General features: G+C 49.4%; 1 protein-coding gene across 4 annotated transcripts in view; it reads right to left on the bottom strand.

The window, feature by feature from the left end:
* Window positions 1-678: 678 nt before the first annotated feature.
* The window catches only part of LOC147245631 (TANK-binding kinase 1-binding protein 1-like), a 37,556-nt gene continuing 17,109 nt past the window's right edge, over window positions 679-21,125 (bottom strand). For 2 of the 4 annotated variants that reach the window (XM_086184507.1, XM_086184506.1), the window contains 12 exons: window positions 11,430-11,670; window positions 11,177-11,308; window positions 10,187-10,291; window positions 9,919-10,063; window positions 9,063-9,256; window positions 7,064-7,125; window positions 6,848-6,954; window positions 5,330-5,520; window positions 4,950-5,228; window positions 3,655-3,735; window positions 3,355-3,579; window positions 679-2,246 (listed from right to left, as the gene is read on the bottom strand). In XM_086184507.1, coding sequence (XP_086040633.1) covers window positions 2,118-2,246; window positions 3,355-3,579; window positions 3,655-3,735; window positions 4,950-5,228; window positions 5,330-5,520; window positions 6,848-6,954; window positions 7,064-7,125; window positions 9,063-9,256; window positions 9,919-10,063; window positions 10,187-10,291; window positions 11,177-11,308; window positions 11,430-11,663 — 1,884 coding nt within the window. In that variant the 5' untranslated portion in view covers window positions 11,664-11,670 and the 3' untranslated portion in view covers window positions 679-2,117. The remainder of the gene's footprint in view (window positions 2,247-3,354; window positions 3,580-3,654; window positions 3,736-4,949; window positions 5,229-5,329; window positions 5,521-6,847; window positions 6,955-7,063; window positions 7,126-9,062; window positions 9,257-9,918; window positions 10,064-10,186; window positions 10,292-11,176; window positions 11,309-11,429; window positions 11,671-21,125) is intronic. The other 2 variants (XM_086184508.1, XM_086184509.1) reach the window with 2 other exon arrangements.

Genomic DNA, 21,125 nt, shown 5'->3' with positions numbered 1-21,125 from the left:
TACCAACACACACTCACGTACCCACACACACACCCACACTCACGTACCCACACATACCCCCACACACACACACATACCCACTCACTCACACACACACGTACCCACACACACACGTACCCACACACACCCAATCACACGTACACACTCACACACACGTACACACTCACACACACGTACACACTCACTCACACACACTCACTCACACACACACACTCACTCACTCACACACACTCACTCTCACACACACTCACTCACACACACACACTCACTCACTCACACACACTCACTCTCACACACACACTCACTCACTCACACACACACACTCACACACACACACTCACTCACTCACTCACTCACACACACTCACACACACTCACTCACACACACACACTCACTCACTCACACTCACTCACACACACTCACACACACACACTCACACACACACACACACACACACACACACACCACTGACCCTACTGATGAGCCACCTCTCATTTTGTCATTCGTTCCTTTGATCCTCATTGGCTCTCATTTGGTTTCATGAATCCTTTGTTTGTAATGTTCCCCTTTTAGCTGTGATCGTTGAGCCAGTTCATGACAGTGTGTACTACAAAGTAAAGAGTATCCGGTATTTATGTCTTGTACTGCAGTTCCACCCGAGTATTTGTGCTGGGTGCACATCATAGCTTTTTAATTGGTGTTACATGGTACATACATGTTACAATGTACACATTAGCAGTACTTCCACTACAGTTACCACGTGCATTCTCAGGAATATACTGAATGCAGAATTGGCGAGAAGTACAAACTCCAGGGATTCCTGGGAAGACGTCTCATGCAGGTCTCGCCCTCCCAGCCGCCCATCACGCTGTACACACCCCGCGACAATCCCAGCCGTCCCAGGAGTCCCTCGCCGGCTGGTTTGAGGAGTCTCATTGTTTTTGCTTCTGAAATGTCACTTTTTTTTGCTTCAGCAGTTTGGCTTATATCCTGAAAACACTAACAAGACACGTTCAGTCTCTTTGAATAGCCGTCCACAGTTGAGGGTCCAGGACCGGGGTCCAGTGGCTGCAGGGCCAGGAAGTGACCCGGGAGGGCGGTGATGCAACGGCGTGGTCTCAGGGTCACAGAGCAGAGCAGGACCACCCTGAGAGGAAAACTGGGAGGTCTTTCTCTTGCCTCATACTCGCTTTCATCACAATTATCGTCCTGGTCAGTGCACTGGGTTTCCCAGGGTGCTGAGGAACATTCTCGTGATTGAGAGTCATCATGAAGTAAAAGTCTGCATTAGTAGCAATCCTACGTACATCATAAGTGCAAAATACTTCCCTCTTCATCATGGGATACCAACAATATATTCTCTATGAAAATGAATGTTCTGGTTGATGCATTTATGATGAGCACAAAATCCAAATGATCAGAATGAAATGTTACAAAACAACGGTGAGGCTTTTTCTTACTATGAGATGCTAAGCTGAGTGTCATGGTCATGAGCCGTCAGCCCTGCTCCTGGGAAACGCCTGATCGAGGTTCTGCACTTTCACCAACTCACCAGCAGATGGCAGTAGGAGGAGTTTTTGCTGCTGTTGTCCTTTGATCAGCTGTTTACCTTTGTACCTGGCACACATCAGTGGTGAAGTGTGTTTGCTGTGGATCTCCCTCAGCCTGCGCGCACACACACACACACACACACACACACACACACACACACGCTCCTGACTTATTTACGCTACTCTTCTACTATTTAACCACTGATCACAGGTCAAGAGATCTTTTTGCTTGAGTGTCTCTGCTGCTTCTCTCACAGGATGTGATGTCATCAGTTCAGCCGCTGGAGTCTGCTCATCAGCGTATCTGAGTCATGCATTAACAATCTGTTCCATCGAGTTCTGCAGAGGAGAAGTTGCCAGCCACTCTGACTGTTGTTGGTGCGTCATTGATGAACATAGCAACCAGACCTGGAAATCAGCCTGGGGACAGGAGAGAGATGCACCCTGTCACTGGAAGGTCGGCGGTTCAACCCCACAGAGAGGATGGAGGGATCGGGGAAGAGCGGAGGACTGGCGGTGGTTACATCAAGATGGTTGGACTGGTCCAGCTGGAGCCGGATAGAAGAGTCAGATCTTGCTGTTCTCCAAGTGGGAGTCGATGTGTTTGATGAGGGCATCGTCAGGGTAACCGGTTGGGAAGGTCAGCTGACACAGAGGACAGCTGCGCACGGCATTCTCTTCAGACTCCATCCACAACTGCAGAGAGAGGAAGACCGCAGCGTCATCTCTGAACCGCAGGCGCTGCCGGGAACCATAAACCCTCCTGAACCTTTTGATTAGTTTCATCCTCTCTCTGCCTGGCTGTAAACCAGCTGCTCAGCACCAAGTTATACTGGTGGACGTGGGAAATACTCAGCTGGTTAACTGGGTCAGCTGCAGGCACCTAGCCGCTGAAGCTAACGGGACCCGTCAGAGGTACACAGACACGACCCGGGACAAACATGTCCCGTGAATCTGGTCACACCTGAATCTGTGTCCGGGTCGGTGCAGGTATCAGTGTTGTTGCTGCATCCAGCCTCAGGGATCAGCCACGTGGGACACATTATTACCGCTGTCTGACAACCTGCACCGTCGACCCAGCAGGGCCTACGGTGAGTTCCACCTGCCTGTAGAGAAGTGCAGCTACGTAGAACTGATGTTGCTAACTGCAATCGAGTCTTCTGCCATCACAAGTCGACAGTACTTGAAGGTTCGGAGTCGATCGGTAGAGGCAGCGCTTCCTTGATCCAACCCATCAGGACATGTAAATCTACAACAGTCTCATGCACGTTCTAATAACTGGAGGAAGATCTTGCTTCAGCTCAACACTCACCAGCTCAGCTTTGGTCTGCTGGCTCTCCACATCCAGGAAATTTAAGATAAAATAAAACAACCCATCTTTGGACAGGGCCAAGCTAGCAGCTAGCAGCTAGCTACAGCTTTTATGCTAAACTATGCTATCTGGCTGCTGGCTTCTAAATGGTATTTCATGTACCGATAAACTAGTTTGAGTGTGGCGATGATGAGCACACGTATGATGCATCTTGTAGGACCTGAGACGTCTCCGTGTGTCCCTCAGGCTCGTGACACCTCATCCTAGAACCTGTTAGAACGGACACTCCCTGTTGCACCTCAGAACACTGAAGTATTCCAGCGTTGTGTCTGGCTTGTTCTTCTGCCCCCAATGACCCAAAACTAATAACCCTTTGTTCTAAGGCGCATTTATTTTGTTCTAAGCTAGTCCTCACCCTGATATTAGTACTCTTTGATGTACATGTACTGCATATGTGTGATGGAGTCGGTTCTTTACCGTGTTTCTACTCACGTTAATGGAAGGCCATGACTGAGCATGCTCAGTGTTGATGTAGGGAGGCAGATGGCAGGAGCGGGTGGCGTGGCCCTCGGGGGCGGAGAAGGGAGGATGGTGGGGCTGTTTCCTCGGAGACGGGAACGAGGGGTGGAGGGGCTGCTCCCTCAGCGAGGAGCCAATCCCAGTGGCCCCGATGGTCTGAGGGGGGCTGGCCGCCGGCGAGAGATACGTACACCCATCCTGTAACAGACAGACTCAACATGAACCACAGCTGTGAAGCTGGGGAGGCACATAGACCAATTAACCAGTCAGCACCTCCTCATCGTCAGAGGACTGGGGGGGTGTCACCAGGGGGGTGGGCTCAGGTCGGTCATCGAGACGACAGAAGTGATGGACCTGCAGCAGGAAGAAGATCAATTGATTTATCGGTTTCTGATCGCTGAGCTCAGACCAATCACACACAGCTGCACAGCAGCCAGACAATGGCTGAGTGGAAGTGATGGGAGCTGTTGTCTCTCACTGTGGGTCGCAACACGCGTGTGGAAGGAGACTGAGTGTGTTATCCTGAACGTGTCACACACTGTTCAGGCGTGGTGAAACATCAGGTGATGTCGACGTGATCTGGTGAGGACTCTGGTTTTTGATGCAGCTAGCACTGCTGATGTTCCAGTAATGGAACAGACAGCGGCCGACGGCTCCGGGTCAGACCATCAGTCCACAGCTCAGGTGTCTGAGCACTGCCATTGTCACGCATGACTACAGGGAGACCGTCATCATCTTCATCATCTTCGTCCTCTTCCTCCTCATGATTCCAGGACTGCAGGAAGCCACCTGATGTTTAGAAGCCAGCAGCTCCTGAGTCCAGTCGTCCCTCCATCTGCATCTCTTGGCTCCGCTCATATTACAGTCGTGACGCCTTCCACTCGTCTACGTCAGCTCACTTACGGCCAGTCGCACGCTGAAGCCGTCTTGCTCCACACCTGCTTCTATGAACGCTGGTCCTGGCTGGAGGGACCAAGACCTTGTTCAGGCTCCCACATGATGAAGATGTTTGTGTGGGAATTCAAAGACCTTCACCCTGGTAGATGAGGTCCAACTGTAGCTGTTCACACCAGTGGAACTTCCTCTGTCTATTCTGTCCTCGTCCAGGTCAAACAACTGTCTTCTCCTCCCACGGCAGCCACCAGCTGCAGCAATGTCACCTGCTACCAAGGAGACACTGACAAAACAGGTCAAACCTCCAGAACGCTCGCGTGGCGCTCGCCAGTCATCAGACTTCATGCTGCTGACAGGAGCCTGCGAGCTTCGGCTCTGCCTTCTGTTTTTCTGTGCTGAACAACTCTCGGGGAAAGTGGCGTGACCCTGCGGAACCTGTGAAAGTTGTGCAGATTATTCTGAGTGCTGAAGGCATTTTTCATCAGACACCCTGTGGACTTCGGCAGGATGAGTGTGACTCTTTCTACACGCCAGGGACGGACAGACAGCAGCTGTCAACATGCGTGTGGGTTGATTACCTGTTTTTATATGTTTTTAATATGAATGAACACAAGTGATCGAACAGGAAACTCGCGCCAGCATTACAAGGTGAGACAGCAGCACTCCACCGGTACCTCAGCAGCCAGGGGGAAGCCCAGATCCAGCGCACAATGATGAGGGCTGCTGCTCAGACTGCTGCCCCCTCCCCTCTCCCCTCCCCCGGCGCCTCTGTCCCCTCCAGCTCCATGAGCTGATGCCGGTCTGACCAGGCCCACCAAGGTGGTACGGAGCTGAGACTTGGTCTGGCTGTAACCCTGTGTCTCCCCTAAGAGGGGTCTGGGCTTGGGGAGCGTAGACACGGGGTCTCTCATCACACGGGCCTGGGGTCTCTGGATGGCTGAGGGGTCAGACACCTGAGGGGGGAGGGCCAGCTGGTCAGAAGACTTTCACAGCAAGTTTACAGAAAAAAAGAACACGTCCGCATTTCCATCCCAACACACTTGAACATCCTCACCTCCGAGTAACTACGGCGACCCTTGAACTTCGCTCGTAGAAGGCTGCTGGTTGGCTGATGGGTGTAGGAGGCGGGGCCATCACTTGAGGACAGTGGAGGGGAGGGGGTGGGGAGGAGCCTGTCAGGGGTGAGGCAGGTGCGCTGGGGGGAGGTGGGGGAAAACCGCTGAGAAGCTGGGGGAGGACGAGGAACTGGAAGCAAGAGAGAAGAGAATCATCGATGGGACGTTTGAAGACAGAAGGAAAACTGGTACATTCCTACGACCCAGCACAGCCTCAACGCTCATCACCCACTACCATGCTACACACGTCCTCACACACTCAGGACAGAGAGAGAGAGAGAGGGAGTGAGAGAGAGAGAGACAGCAGTAGTTCAGCTGAACAGATATCCCTTTATAATAAATACGAAATATAAAAAAAACAGGACTTCTATTGTGTTTTTGTGATGTAATCTTTCCTGGAACATCCCCGCCACCCAAGATTCATGGTGCTGACCCGCCTCTTTTCATTTATGTTTCATTTATTCAGAATGTAAACTTTTGGGGGGGGGGGGGCTTGAAGTACAGAGATGCTCTCAAATCAAGAGCAAACATGAACTAATCTTTAGATAATTGACAGCTTCAGATAACAAAAGAGAAAAACAATACAACAAATATAAATGAAATAGGGACATCCTGGATTAACCTGGTCCCTCTTGATGTCTTTGGACTGTGGGAGGAAGCTGGAGTACCAGAGAGAACCCAGCAGGAACATGGAGACTCACACAGAAAGACCCCGTGCTGCAGCCGGGGCTCCACCCACAACCTTCTTGCTGGGGGCCACAGTGAGGACCACTGCTCCCCCGGGCCGCCAAAATAGGAATATGTGGTTATTCAAAATAAATAAGTAAAAATAAGAAGGCCTATATCAATAAGAATAAGATGCTGTGTGACAAATGACGTATCGCTCGGGGACGAACTCAAGCAGGTCCAGTATCCCATTCTTCGAGTATTTATGTCGAATTGATGAGCAACGGACACAAAAATGAAGATACTACTTCCAGAATGGATGTCAGGCGAGGAAATAAAGAGAATTATAGAGGCTAACGGGGAGGTTTTAGTCACCATTTATGGGTTTTAAGATGAACGGGCTTGTTTACAAAAAGTCATTCCACTGTTGTTCTACTGGGAATGTTCTACGAGAAGCGTTCTACTGGGAACATTCTAGCCTGGAGATGCCTTACAAGAGGCTACTGGTCTTCTAAGTGATCCTAATCTGTTTGTCAAAAGTATCATAAACCAGTCCAGCACGCATCCATCATGCAACTGTGGGTAAATAAATGCTAGCCCTCCAGAGAATACACGACATCTTACACAACAGATTAGAGTAGATTAGCATTCACAGTGTAAAGAAGCTAACTCCAGTCAGAAATGCTATCTGGCAGAAGCAGAGCTGAGCATGTTTTTTCTAGTGGATCTGAGGCGCTGGCAGTGCTAGAACCTCATCACGTTCTGGGTAGAACCTGTGTAGGATGACCTACCAGGCTCCTGTGAGGACTGTCGCAGCAGTTCGCTCTGTTTCACCGTCAGGCTGCGAACACGACCCAACTCCTCTGTTAGCTCAGTGTAGGCTAACGCTAGGTTCACCCTGCAACACACAGAGCCACTGACAGAGTAAACAAATACATAAATATACACTGAAATACATACATACATGTGACTGCTACTATGATTCTGCTCTTCGAAACAAGACTTACTGTTCGTCTCCAGCCTTCTTTATCCATTCGACATCACAATGCTCACAATGAGGCGGTAACCCCTGCAATGACAGAGAGCTGAGGTTAACTAGAGCTGAGATTAGTTAGAGCTTTGGTTAGCAACCGCTGTAGTTATTTAGGGTTGTGGTTAGTCAGAGCTGTGGTTAGTCGGAGCTGTGGTTAGTTCGAGCAGTTGTTAGTCAAAGCTGTGGTTAGTCAGAACTGTGGTTAGTCAGAGCTGTGGCTAGTTAGAGCTGTGGTTAGTTAGAGCTGTGGTTAGTCAGAGCTGTGGTTAGTCAGAGCTATAGTTAGTCAGAGCTGTGGCTAGTTAGAGCAGTGGTTAGTCAGAACTGTAGTTAGTCAGAGCTGTGGCTAGTTAGAGCTGTGGTTAGTTAGAGCTGTGGTTAGTTAGAGCTGTGGCTAGTTAGAGCTGTGGTTAATTAGAGCTGTGGTTAGTCAGAGCTGTGGTTAGTTAGAGCTGTGGTTAATTAGAGCAGTGGTTAGTCAGAGCTGTGGTTAATTAGAGCAGTGGTTAGTCAGAGCTGTGGTTAGTTAGAGCTGTGGTTAGTCAGAGCTGTGGTTAGGTAGAACTGTAGTTAGTCAGAGCTGTGGTTAATTAGAGCAGTGGTTAGTCAGAGCTGTGGTTAGTCAGAGCTGTGGTTAGTTAGAGCTGTGGTTAGTCAGAGCTGTGGTTAATTAGAGCAGTGGTTAGTTAGAGCTGTGGTTAATTAGAGCAGTGGTTAGTCAGAGCTGTGGTTAGTTAGAGCTGTGGTTAGTCAGAGCTGTGGTTAGTTAGAGCTGTGGTTAGTCAGAGCTGTGGTTAGTCAGAGTTGTGGTTAGTTAGAGCGGTGGTTAGTCAGAGCTATAGTTAGTCAGAGCTGTGGCTAGTTAGAGCTGTGGTTAGTCAGAGCTGTGGTTAATTAGAGCAGTGGTTAGTCAGAGCTGTGGTTAGTCAGAGCTGTGGTTAGTTAGAGCAGTGGTTAGTCAGAACTGTAGTTAGTCAGAGCTGTGGCTAGTCAGAGCTGTGGTTAGTCAGAGCTGTGGTTAGTTAGAGCTGTGGTTAGTCAGAGCTGTGGTTAGTCAGAGCTGTGGTTAGTTAGAGCTGCGGTTAGTTAGAGTGAAGGACTATGGTCACATCCTCCCAGTATAACAGCACAACAGTAGCCATTCAGCTTCTGTATGTGTGGTTGGGTGATGGACATCCTCTCAATGACAGTGCAGATCACATGACACATAGATTAAAACCCACATCACACAAAAGAGCAACACAGGAACATCAACAGCTTATTGATGGGAAATTGTACAGCAGCAAAATTAATCAGAATCAATCAACAATCGCTGTATGATGTTGTGCAAAATGTATACCACAGCAAGATTAGTTAAAGGTCAATTGTGAGTCAAAATACCGATTTAGTTCAATATTGTTGTTCTGCAGAGACGTGGTGCCAACACATCATGTTCTACAGATGGAGGAGAACATGTTTGATTCAGGATCCCCACAAAAACACCACTTAGTGGTGAAGTGGGTCCCTCAAGGATAATCAGAGTCATTATGTTAAAACCTACTATTCCCTCAAAAGTGTAAAAATCATATCACCATCACAATATCAGTCCATAAAAATGCAAAAAACACCATAATCAAAAAAGCAAGTCACATGACCAGCTAGTAGGTCAGAGGCCAATCAGGGCAGGCAGGAGTTGGCGATGGTGATCACATGGATGAAGACTACATGCTGCAACGTGTCATAGTGCATCATGTGATTACCTTTTTGTTTCGACAGAATTTTCCCTCCCAACAAAGACATTAAAGTATCTCACTTCCATGCAGCGCCTTGTTTTTTCACTGTTTCCATCATGAGGGAAAACAGTAAAGAACACATCTTTAGCATAGTTGAGGACCCCCCCTACCCCACCACCGCCACCAAGATGGCAGCTAGAGTTTATTTGGGAGGTGGACTCGTGTGAAAACTGTACATGTCATCACTGGCTTCAGGCTCACCTGCCGCTGTGTCTCCTGTAGCTGGGCTACTTCCTGCTGCAGCCTCTGAAGCTCCACCCTCAGCTCCTTCTCCCTCTGACAGGCTCCCTCAGCCTGCTGCAGCGCCCCCTCCAGCTCCGCCTCCAGCCGCTGCAGCTTCAGATCAGACAGCGCGTCCAGACTACGGGAGCTCTGGAGCGTCGGCCCGCGGCCCTCTGACAACACCACAGACCACAGCTTTAGAGTGAGCCACGTCTGCGCTCCACAATGGTATCCACCCATGGAGGAAACACCAGTTTGGTGTTTGACAGCTTTAATTTGATAAATCACTCCAACATGTAATGAAATATGAGACATTTCTGAGTTCAACTTAAGGGTTTGGTCTGTTTGCTTGTCCACCACTAGGAGCACTAGCGAAGTACAAGCAGTAGGAGGTACCGCCATCTGAGCTGGGTTTTACTGTCACTTTCAGGAGGTTGATGGCAAACACTGACAGGCTGATCTTCTCCAGAGTTGTCTGGTAGGGAGTTCAAGGACTACTATCACTCACACCTGCCTGTCCTCCAAGGTGTCCTCTGAGCCCCCCTAGCTGCCGGCAGCTGGATGCAGGCTACACCAGGCTCCAAACATCATCACACAGCCTCCCTCTAGGCGCAGCTTCGTGTGTCGATCTGGTGTTTGTGCTAACTCTCTAGAACATTAGTGAGAGTGTTTGAGGATTACTCATCATGCTACAAGCTGCTGCCACACCAGATTCCCTCTGAACACTAATGCCACTGGTCTAAAGAAGTTGCTTTCTAGCTGATTCAAGCAAACAAACTGGGGTTGCTGGTAAAATGGAGCCTGTCTGCTGATGATAGCCAGCCTGGTGACTCACCTCTGGGCACGTCCAGGCTGGCGTGAGGCTGATGAACCACTTTGTTACACAGTTGAGCGCTGAGCTTCTGAAGAGTGGTGTCTCTCTGCCTGAGAGCCGATTCCAGACTGCAGATCCGCTCCACATGCTGCTCTGCTAGAGAGGTCTGACACACACACACACACACACGCATCCATGCACACACACACAAAAACATTTTATGTTTATGATGCCTTTGTGTGTGTGTGTGTGTGTGTGTGTGCGTGTGTGTGCGTGTGTGCGCTTTCACCATTTTGTCAAGATCTCTCTGGACGTTGCTCTTCTCCAAGTGAATCTTCTCATAGGCCTGGATGACTTCCTCCAACCGCTCCTCTCTCTCCTTGCTCTTCTGGAGCTGAGACACACACACACACACACACACACACACACACACACACACACACAAAACAAGCATCATCTCAAACTTCCACTCATGAATAATACAAAGAGAAAAAGTCACAGCTTAGGAGTGGCTTCAATCAGCTGACGAGTTGAGGACAGACATGCGTGTTAGCAGCAGGGTGACTTCTGTGCTCCTGGGTCGAGAGCTTCTATCATAGCACAAACACTGAATAGTTCTGGCTCAAGTTAGACCCGTGGTTTGGTAAAGCTGAGCTGAAACCTTGTTTTTGGAGGGTCCAACCTTCATGAGCCCACCAGTCGAGGACACGAGTCTCGTCAGCCAGCATGACGGAGATGTTGAAGTCCACCCGAATGAGTCGTAAGCAGGGAAACTCTGGTGCTGACTGGACAACAGGGCGGTCGCCATTTTGGACTGAACATGTGAGTGGCAACAGCCCAGAGTAACAGAACTCCACGTCCTTTGGCAACGTTGCTGGAGTTGTATTTGATCTTAGACTGATTGAGAGGTTGTTTATAATTGTGGCTAATTATTGAATTATTTTTCATGGATATCTGGCATCCATTTTGTTTGCTGTAGAAGACGATTCACCTATAACCCAGAGGTGAAGCGCCTGCTCCACCAACAGCTGAGACGACCACGACCTGGATGACTGAGGACCTTCACCAACATTTTGTTAGGTGATCATTGATTCTCTGACCAATCACAAGGTCACCTACATCAGGTATAGCAGTAGGGTAGAGCCCCCCACCACTCAGACCAGATTAACAGTTATTACTCAGACTACAACACTGCACTTCATCTTCTCATAAAGGTGCAACACAGTCGAGAGCAGTGGGATGAACACAGTTTCTGGTTGTGAATGGGTGACGTTTGTACCTCCTGACTGAGACAGTTGATCCTCTGTTGGAGGTTGGTGGTCTCTGATTGGATGACGCTGGTATCCTTGATGACGGGCTCACAAGAACAACACAGCGTCCTCTCATCTCCAAATTTACTGATCATAGGAAACTGGAGGAGAGGAGAGGAGATGAGTGTACGTGTGTGTGTGTGTGTGTGTGTGTATGTGTGTCTGTGTGTGTGTGTGTATGTGTGTCTGTGTGTGTGTGTGCGTGCGCACACTGCTCTCCACCTTGAACTCGTAGTGTTTGAGTTTCCTCTTGATGCTGCTGTTCTCCCTCTCCAGACTGGCCAGCCGGGTCTTGATGTCATGATAGGCAGCGGCGAAGGCCAATCCAGTCGGCGGGTACATGTCATCTGGCAGCTGAGTGGCCGACCAGCTGATCCCAGATACACCTACGTCATCTCTCAGCCCCTCTCCCGCTCCCAGCAACCCGAGCTCTCCTCTGCCGAATACATCCATCATCAGTTAGCTGAGGGAGAGGGACAGAAATGAAGAGTTGCAGTTTGCTTCTCTGGGAAATGTAGTCCAGAAAACCTGGACTGGAGTCAGAGCAGAGAGACTGAGAGCCCCGTTAGCATGCTCAGCCAAGCCAGTGTGTGTGTGTGTGTGTGTGTGTGTGTGTGTGTGTGTGTTTGCGTGTGCGTGTGTTCTTAAACTGCAGCAGAGGCTCGACCAGCCATCAGCTCTGCTCTTTTCCATCTGCTGCATACTTCCTCCCTGCTGCCCTGTGCCTCTTACTGGTTTCCATGGTTACAGGGGAAACCACCACAAGGACAGAGGGAGATTTCAACACTACTGTAAAATATAGGATCATAACATCGTGTGTACGCTTCTGTGAGGAATCAGTGAACAATTACAAAGGTACACAATTCCCAGAAACCACCAGTGACGACATCATGACGCATCTGCTGTGTCGGGGGGGGGGGGGGGGGGGCTGTCACACAAGGCACAGAGGGCCGTTCGAAACTGATCAATCATCCATTTCCCGTCCAATGAAATGCCTTCCAACAGTCAGGACTGAAGGCATCGACGCGTCCTTCATGGTGCCTCTTACACCTGTAAATCTTTGTGCCAACTTTCTAAATAAACAACGACGGTGTGCTGGACACCAAAGACCAGTGAGCTGATGGGGCTTCTGTCTTATGACCCTCATTTGCTCAAGTAGTTCTTTAGGGCAGCTTTACACCTTTAGCTGTCCACCTGACAGTTGCTAGCACCACCACACATCACAGGCCTAACTGATCCAGTCTGAATTAAGATCTCGTTACACGGCCAACCACAGGACGCTCGCCCACCTACAGGCTGCAGGTACGTAATGTTGTCAGTGACATCAGCAATCACGGGTCAAAATGGCTGTTGACTCCAGACAAAAGTCAAGGCTTGAGATGTGAACAAATGGGGAGCGCAGCCTCTTCCTCTCGCTGGGTGTAGAATGAAGACGTGTTTGCACCAAACACACAGCTGAACCTGCTTCCAGTGAGCCGATGGGCAACATTCCGGCGCCTGCTAGTGAGCCTGCTGCCATTGCACCTGACAGCTGACGCCTGTAAAGGCCAGGTCACACCAAAGATTCAGGTCAGGACTGTCTCAGCTCCACTGGAGCCGCCTGCCTGAGCAGACCAACTTACTGTTGCCTGCTAAGAGTCTCATCCAGTGGGATCACTTCACCTTTGATGGACATTCCCTCACTAGGACCAGAAAGCTGGAAGACATTTTACAGGACCGGCTCAATGATGGCTCAGGATCGGCAGCCTGTTTCAAACTTCCAAGCAATGCTTTTTTTGCTTCTGACATTTATGTTCTTACTACCAGTTATTCTGTTTTGCTAACTGTCTGCTTCACTGGATTTGTCTGCGATGCTTAACCCTTTACAAACAGAACCAGTTCTACAGCATCTCTGCTAAGTGATGAGGAAACACAAAGAGACCTGCCACGGGAAAGAGATCTGTGGCGGGGCAACGGACTTGTCCAGCACAGGGAATGTGGTCAGGGGCGCTGCCTCGATTGATCACAATTATTACTGATTAGTTTTGGTTCTGAAGCAGCTGTTGTTCTGTAGCTAATAATATGAAGGTGATGGAGTTGTGGACGGTGCTTGTGAACTGAACAATTAGAGCGGACTGAGATCTCAGGAGGCGGAGCTTATACAAGAGCTAAAACAGAGTGCTTCCAGCGGAGGGGGAAACAGAAGAGCTGCAGCTATGGACATCACGAGGCTTTTATTTTTTGATTGACGGCATGTAATCCTAGACGGGCATGGATGGCCTCTTCAGATCGTTGGTGTTCTGCCATTTGCAGGAGTGCGAAGCGTGAGACGAGGCAGATGAGAGCAGGAGGAAGCAGCTCTGCAGTACATTAACATTTCACGCATGAACTCCACCCGGTTTTACAAGGACCGCTCTGGCCCGTTATAGCAGCACACAGCATGCACACGTCGCCTGACTCCAGTCCACAGCGTTTCATCACGTATTCACCCTGGAGGGCTAAATGGAGGAGAAGTCACACCCATAAGAACATGATATGTTTCCACTTACTGGAAGTGGAAGAGCACAGACAGAACAGCCACATAATCGTGTGCATGTTGTACAGGAACATCTGTCCAGATGGTCAAATTGATGACATGTCGGCCATGTGTGTTTTGGATGCACTGAAGTCCCCATGTGTCGATACTATCAGACGGGATTTTGGCTCCAGGCAAGAGCGTCTGTCTCTCACTCAGTGCCTGACCGTTCACAACACGTTTGTGATGTCACACATACCTTTTCTTTCAGTTCTCTGTGTGTCTTCAGGGTGAAATAATGATGAGTACAATAGAAGCCTAAGGAGACATGAAGGCTGCCGGCATGTTCTAACAGTGGAACCTGCAAGTAGCGACACGGAGGAGGTCCCATTCTGGTTATTGTGCTGCAGCTAATCAGCTAACAAGCCTATGAGCTAATATATCAGTGCACTTTTACTGGCCAATGTTTGTTCATGTTGGGAGGTAAAATAAAGACTATCAGTGCTAGTGTGACAGAACCTCTGGGTACTGATCTGTACGAAGAACGTTCTCCAGGAACCCAGATGGAACCAGTCTGAAATACAAGCGATATGTGTCAAGCAGACAAATCCTGAGTGTTAAAGAACAACAGATCATGGTGCAGCACCTGACTTCAAAAGTGTGTGTGTGTGTGTGTGTGTGTGTGTGTGTGTGTGTGTTAGTGTATGTTAGTGTGTGTAAAAGTAGAGCCTAAACACAGCTGCAGTCTTCGAGGGAGAGAGGTCAAAGCATTTCTCCACAGATAACTCCCACTCACATAGCCCACACTGTCTCTCTCTCTAACACAAACACACATACTCAAACTCTATCATACACACACACACACACACACACACACACACACACACTGAGCCCACGTCCTGCTTGTGTCTATCGTCTCTTTCTCTCGAACTTCCTCTTCGTTTTCACAGAGCAGCAGGGTGCCAGCCAAGGGCAGATCAGACCAGGACCATATGTCTTCATCACATGGTAGTTTCATTTATTAATGGACTACCCACAATCCCCTGCGGTTAAACACAAAGCCTCGTGGGCTGGCTTATCATCCTCATAGTGTGAGTAGGATCCAAGCTGACCACAGAGCAGCAGAAGTGTTGATGCAAACGTCTCGTTTCATTTCTTCTGCTCAATGTCCAAAACCAGCTCAGATGACAAATCAGGAAAATACATAATAAAGGAAGTTCTTTCATCAAAGGTTCTGAATCTGTTCAGGATTTCTCCAGATCCACTGAACCTGTTGGTGACGTCTGGAGGAGAGATTCCAGTAATATAGTTCCTAGGATAGTGTAGGTGATCGATTCAAGGACCAGAGAGTAACACAACTACAGAGTTGAACCCATACTGACCTGTCGCTGTTGCCGCTGCATGAGAACAGAGGAACCAGCTGAAGGAACCAGCTGAAGGAACCAGCTGAAGGAACCAGCTTAAAGAAACAGCTGAAGGAACCAGCTGAAGGAACCAGCTGAAGGAACCAGCTGAAGGAACCAGCTGAATGAACCAGCTGAAGGAACCAGCTGAATCATCCAGCTGATTGAACCAGCTGAAGGAACCAGCTGAAGGAACCAGCTTAAGGAACCAGCTTAAGGAACCAGCTGAAGGAACCAGCTGAATGAACCAGCTGAAGGAACCAGCTGAATGAACCAGCTGAAGGAACCAGCTGAATGAACCAGCTGAAGGAACCAGCTGAAGGAACCAGCTGAAGGAACCAGCTCAAGGAACCAGCTCAAGGAACCAGCTGAATGAAACCAGCTGAATGAACCAGCTCAAGGAACCAGCTGAAGGAACCAGCTCAAGGAACCAGCTGAATGAACCAGCTGAATGAACCAGCTCAAGGAACCAGCTGAATGAACCAGCTGAATGAACCAGCTGAAGGAACCAGCTGAATGAACCAGCTGAATGAACCAGCTGAATGAACCAGCTGAAGGAACCAGCTGAATGAACCAGCTGAAGGAACCAGCTGAAGGAACCAGCTGAATGAACCAGCTGAATGAACCAGCTGAAGGAACCAGCTTAAGGAACCAGCTGAAGGAACCAGCTGAATGAACCAGCTGAAGGAACCAGCTGAAGGAACCAGTTGAGAGAATGAACAGGCTTCACGATATCCAGATCAACTGCGACATCCTACAGGAACAGGTGTGGTGTCGTTCGAGGCGAGTGTGCAGGTTGATTGCGTTCCCTGAACATTTAATGGCAGCAAGACGAGATTTGCAAATTTAAACCTCTTTTTTTAATTCCATCTTTTCAGTTTGAAGCCAAATTGCCTCCAATCATCAACTTTAGAGTTTCCAGGCATTTGAGGTTCTCCGCCATGGTGGATTCTGCCTGGCTGCCTAAGTCAGGACAACAGGAAATACCACGCAGCGTCGTAGCTGTACTGCCAAACCTCAAGCAGTCGTATGGTTTTTACAATCCGTCTTGTTTAGCACAGAGCCCCACAGCCTTCCTTCATCGTTTGTGTGGGAAAGACACTCAAACATTTCCACTGGTGTTCGAGTGATCACGAGCCCTGAGAGCTACCTGGCACCACAGGCCCAAGCATGAACGGTTCAACTGGCATCTGCAGCCTTCAGATGTTCTAGTTTGACCTGCTTTGCAGTTGGAGCTGATCTCCTCGATGCCTCCACAGAACACTGACACGTTCCTGACATTATCTAACTGGGATCCTGCAGCAACATCAGCAGGAGCCGTTTACACCGAAGAAGGTCTGAGCCACTTGGGTGAAATATTGTTAAGGATTAAGAGCGTCATTGCTGTCAGAGAGGAGCCGAGCGTTCTGCTTTAATTGAAGAGAACTGAAGAGAAAAGAGGTCAGAGGAGAACCCTTGAGGACACAACACCGTGTCTGTGAGCACAGCTGAGGGCTAATTCAGTGAGAGGGGATGGGGTGAGAGAGATACAGAGAGAAGGGAGAAGGGCTGGAAAGAACTGAGGACGACAGCATACGACGAGGAGAGAGAGAGAGAGACTGCATTTAGTCGGCTGCCAATCCTTCGCTGGGGTGGCACTTCGTGATTTACATACCTTCACTGATGCAGTCACTGGGGGCACCAACGTCCCTGCCTGCAGCCGCTGGACATGAACCTCCATTCACCCACCCATCCATCCATCCACCCATACATCCATCATCCATCCATCCACCCATCCATCCATCATCCATCCATCCACCCATCCATCCATCCATCCATCAATCCATCCACCCACCCATCCATCCACCCATCATCCAACCATCCATCCATCCATCTATCAATCCATCCACCCATCATCCAACCATCCATCCATCCATCCACTCATCCATCCATCCATCCACCCATCCATCCAACCACCCATCTATCAATTCATCCACCCACCCATCCATCCACCCACCCATCATCCAACCATCAATCCATCCATCCATCCATCCATCCATCTATCAATCCATCCACCCATCATCCATCCATCCATTCACCCATCCACCCACCCATCTATCCATCCACCCACCCATCCATCACTCCATCCACCCATCATCCATCCATCCATCATCCACCCATCCATCCATCCATCCATCCATTCACCCACCCATCCATCCACCCATCTATCAATCCATCCACCCATCATCCATCAATCCACCCACCCATCCATCCATCTATCAATCCATCCACCCATCCATCCATCCACCCATATATCCACCCATCCATCCATCAATCCACCCACCCATCCATCCATCCATCCATCCACCCATCCATCCATCTATCAATCCATCCACCCACCCATCCATCATCCACCCATCCATCAATCATCCACCCATCCATCCATCCATCCACCCATCCATCCACCCACCCATCCATCATCCATCAATCCACCCACCCATCCATCCATCTATCAATCCATCCATCCACCCATTATCCAACCATCCATCCACCCATCCATCTATCAATCCATCCACCCATCATCCATCCATCCATCCATCATCCACCCATCCACTCATCCATCCACCCATCCAACCACCCATCTATCAATCCATCCACCCACCCATCCATCCACCCACCCATCATCCAACCATCCATCCATCCATCCATCCATCCATCTATCAATCCATCCACCCACCCATCCATCCATCCATCTATCAATCCATCCACCCATCCACCCACCCATCCATCCTCCCACCCATCCATCCATCCACCCATCCATCATCCATCCATCCACCCACCCATCTATCCATCCACCCATCCATCCATCCACCCACCCATCCATCCACCCATCCATCCAACCACCCATCCATCATCCATCCATCCACCCATCATCCATCCATCCACTCATCCATCATCCACCCATCCATCCATCCATTCACCCACCCATCCATCCACCCACCCACCTATCCATCCACCCATCTATCAATCCATCCACCCATTCATCCATCTATCAATCCATCCACCCACCCACCCATCCATCCATCCACCCACCCATATAGCCACCCATCCATCCACCCACCCATCCATCAATCCACCCACCCATCCATCCACCCATCCACACATCCATCCATCCACCCATCCATCCACCCACCCATCCATCATCCATCCATCCACCCACCCATCATCCATCCATCCATCAATCCACCCACCCATCCATCCATCATCAATCCATCCACACACCCATCCATCCATCCATCCATCCATCCACCCATCATCCATCCATCCATCAATCATCCATCCATCCACCCATCCATCCACCCATCTATCAATCCACACTGGGTGACTGATGCTGCCTCTCACAGGAACATTCCTGGTGTGAACCCTCTGAAAGGGTTGAAACAAGGTGCCTTCAATGATGTTTGCCAATAATTGAAGGAAGTGGGTCACCAGCTGCAGCTTTCTGGCTTGGAACAGCTGACAGTCAGCTGACAGTCAGGCCAGCTGAGCTGGACAGTGTGGCCTGCTTCAACTGGTGTTCTGCTCCATTTATTTCTAAATATCCCAAAAGTTCTTGTCAGTATTCCAGACAGACGGATGAAGCGCTAATTCCTCTGGAGTGAAACCTTCAAATATTCACAGTGAACTTTTCGTCCAGGCTCTTTCTTATCGCACCATTCATCCACCACTCCAGCACTTCATGTGGTCTCTACCACCTTTGAGTAGACCTCTGAGGGTGACTTGCTGACCTGAGAGCAGCAGGAGGACGAATGTGTCAGCTTCTGACTTCACACCCCACCACTGGGCAGCAGACATCAGGGAAGCAGCTGGCTGGATTTTCTCAACACAAAGACCAAACTTAAATGACTTTACTGTAGCTTTTACTTTGTTGTTTTGTCGATTTTATGTATTTTACTCTTTTTAATCTTTTTTCGTCTCATGATATAAACTTTGGTTTTATTCTCTTCTTGATATTCTCCTTTAACATGGTTTCAATGTTCTTGACTCTTGGTTGTAAAGCATTTTAAGTTTATTATTCTTATTATCAAGTGTTCGTTAGCAGTCACTTGACGTGTCTAGTGATCATTTACGGAGGCTGTGAATGTCCACGAAGGGCGTTTATAATCATGCTTCATTTCTACTCGAAGCTTTACTGTAAAGTGTATCCACAGATGCTCAGTAAAACTGTTACTTTCCTCCTTCACCAGCTTGGAGCACCAGCTGCTACTCCTGGCGTGGAGGAGCCACGGGACCTCGTTATGGAGCGTATAAACAGCACGCCACTGCTCAGGACTTTGGGCGTGCCGTGTCCACGCATTTTTTTGTTCAAACAAACAGTCCACTGAAGTGTGTTTCCAAAGAGGTTCAATGCAAGAAACCGGCCAATCAAAGATATCGTTTGTCTTTTAGGGGAAAACCCAGGAGCTCACGATGGGCTTGACAGCGCTGTGTTGAAGGTCCAGGCACAAAATCACTTGGGAAGGCTCAGGAAAAGATCAGGGCTTTAAGTAAACAGTGACACCAGGAAAACACAAAACGCATCAAAATAGCTCACCAAATGACTTCAGGAGTGGCGTGCTACTCAGACGCCTTTCTGTGAGACCAGCCTGTCAGGAGCAGTCGCCGCTACATCGAGCCTGTTACTCACACGCAACTGCATTTGGTTTCACGTCATTACCCAGTCTCACCAGGCTCCTGCTCCTCGTGGGCGTAACTGAAGAGGGAGTCCTCATCAGTAACCAATCACAGCACCCAACACCTGGTTGCAGGCGAGCGGCGAGGCCCAGTTAGCGAGGCCTGTTGCAGGGTTGATAGCTGTGTAAGTCATAGCCTCACGTGGGTAAATCATCCAGAAATTCCCCGCCAACTAAGATGAGTCCTGTCAAACAGGATCATGTCAGACAAACCAAAAGCTAATGTAGCTAGCAGCCCCTGCTAGTGGGTAGTTAGCATTAGCGTGCTTTCCTTGCATTTCATTCAAACCTGCAGTTCCAGAGTGGAGGGTTGTTAGCAGAGACCCTGTCACCAGCTGTCCTGCCTCTGACCACTTCAGGTTGGTACCGACCACGGCAGCCCAGAACCACACAAGAAGACCTGCAGTCACTCAGGGCCTTGAGCCAGCCCACTTTCTGGCTACGAACACATCAACTTTGAGGCTGCACCCCCACACACAAACACACACACACATTTCTCACAAGGTCAGATGTGTTAAAGAGAATCATCCCATAAGCTGGGACACGTTCCCACTCCTTGAGAAAACTCTCTGTAATTAGTTTTGTGATTCTGCTAATAACTGTTAAGCTAAAGTCGGCCGATCACATGACCAAGTCGAGTACCTCCGTATGAATGACCTTGTGACAGGTGAGCACAGATGAACATTTCCACTTCTGCTCATTACATGACAGTTGGGACTGGATCATCCTGCTCAGGTCAGATGAACATCTGGGTGTGTGTGTGTGTGTGTGGGGGGGGGGGGTGGATTGGTCCGGTTCGGGCAAACGAGGCCTCACCGGGGGAGAGCGGCAGCTTATTTCTCACTGTAAATGCCCAGTAACAAAGGTCGCAGCTGGCAGCGAGCCAAACTCAGGAGAAGGTGAAACAGACACGTGGACAGATTCAGCAACTACAGGACCTGACACAAAGGGTTAGTAAGGCTTTTCTCTGAAGTCTCAGGCTTTTTATCATTTCTGTAAGAAGCAACTGAAATTCTTCCACTTCTGGCAGCAGCCGCGCTGCATCGCTGCACACAGGCCAGGTTTTCCCTGATTTCTCTGTATTTGTGGGTCATCTTCTGCCCTCTCCTCCCACACCTGTACACACAAATACTCTCACAATGTACTTTCAAAACCCCTTTATCCTTGTGTACCTTCTGAACGAGCTCTGCAGCTGTAAAACAAAGCTCTGTGCTGCTCTTGACCCTGCTGGACCAGAACCAGGGAGCAGACCACCCACCCACCGCCGTGAGCTCGACTCCTCCGGGGTGCAGCACGGGAGATGACAGGT

Source organism: Aulostomus chinensis, chromosome 18 (assembly GCF_037954235.1).
Source record: "Aulostomus chinensis isolate RoL2024-O1b breed Wild chromosome 18, RoL_Achi_v1.0, whole genome shotgun sequence".
Classification (NCBI taxonomy): domain Eukaryota; kingdom Metazoa; phylum Chordata; class Actinopteri; order Syngnathiformes; family Aulostomidae; genus Aulostomus; species Aulostomus chinensis.
The sequence above is the reverse complement of the archived record's forward strand: the minus strand, read 5'-3'. Positions and strand labels throughout refer to the sequence as shown.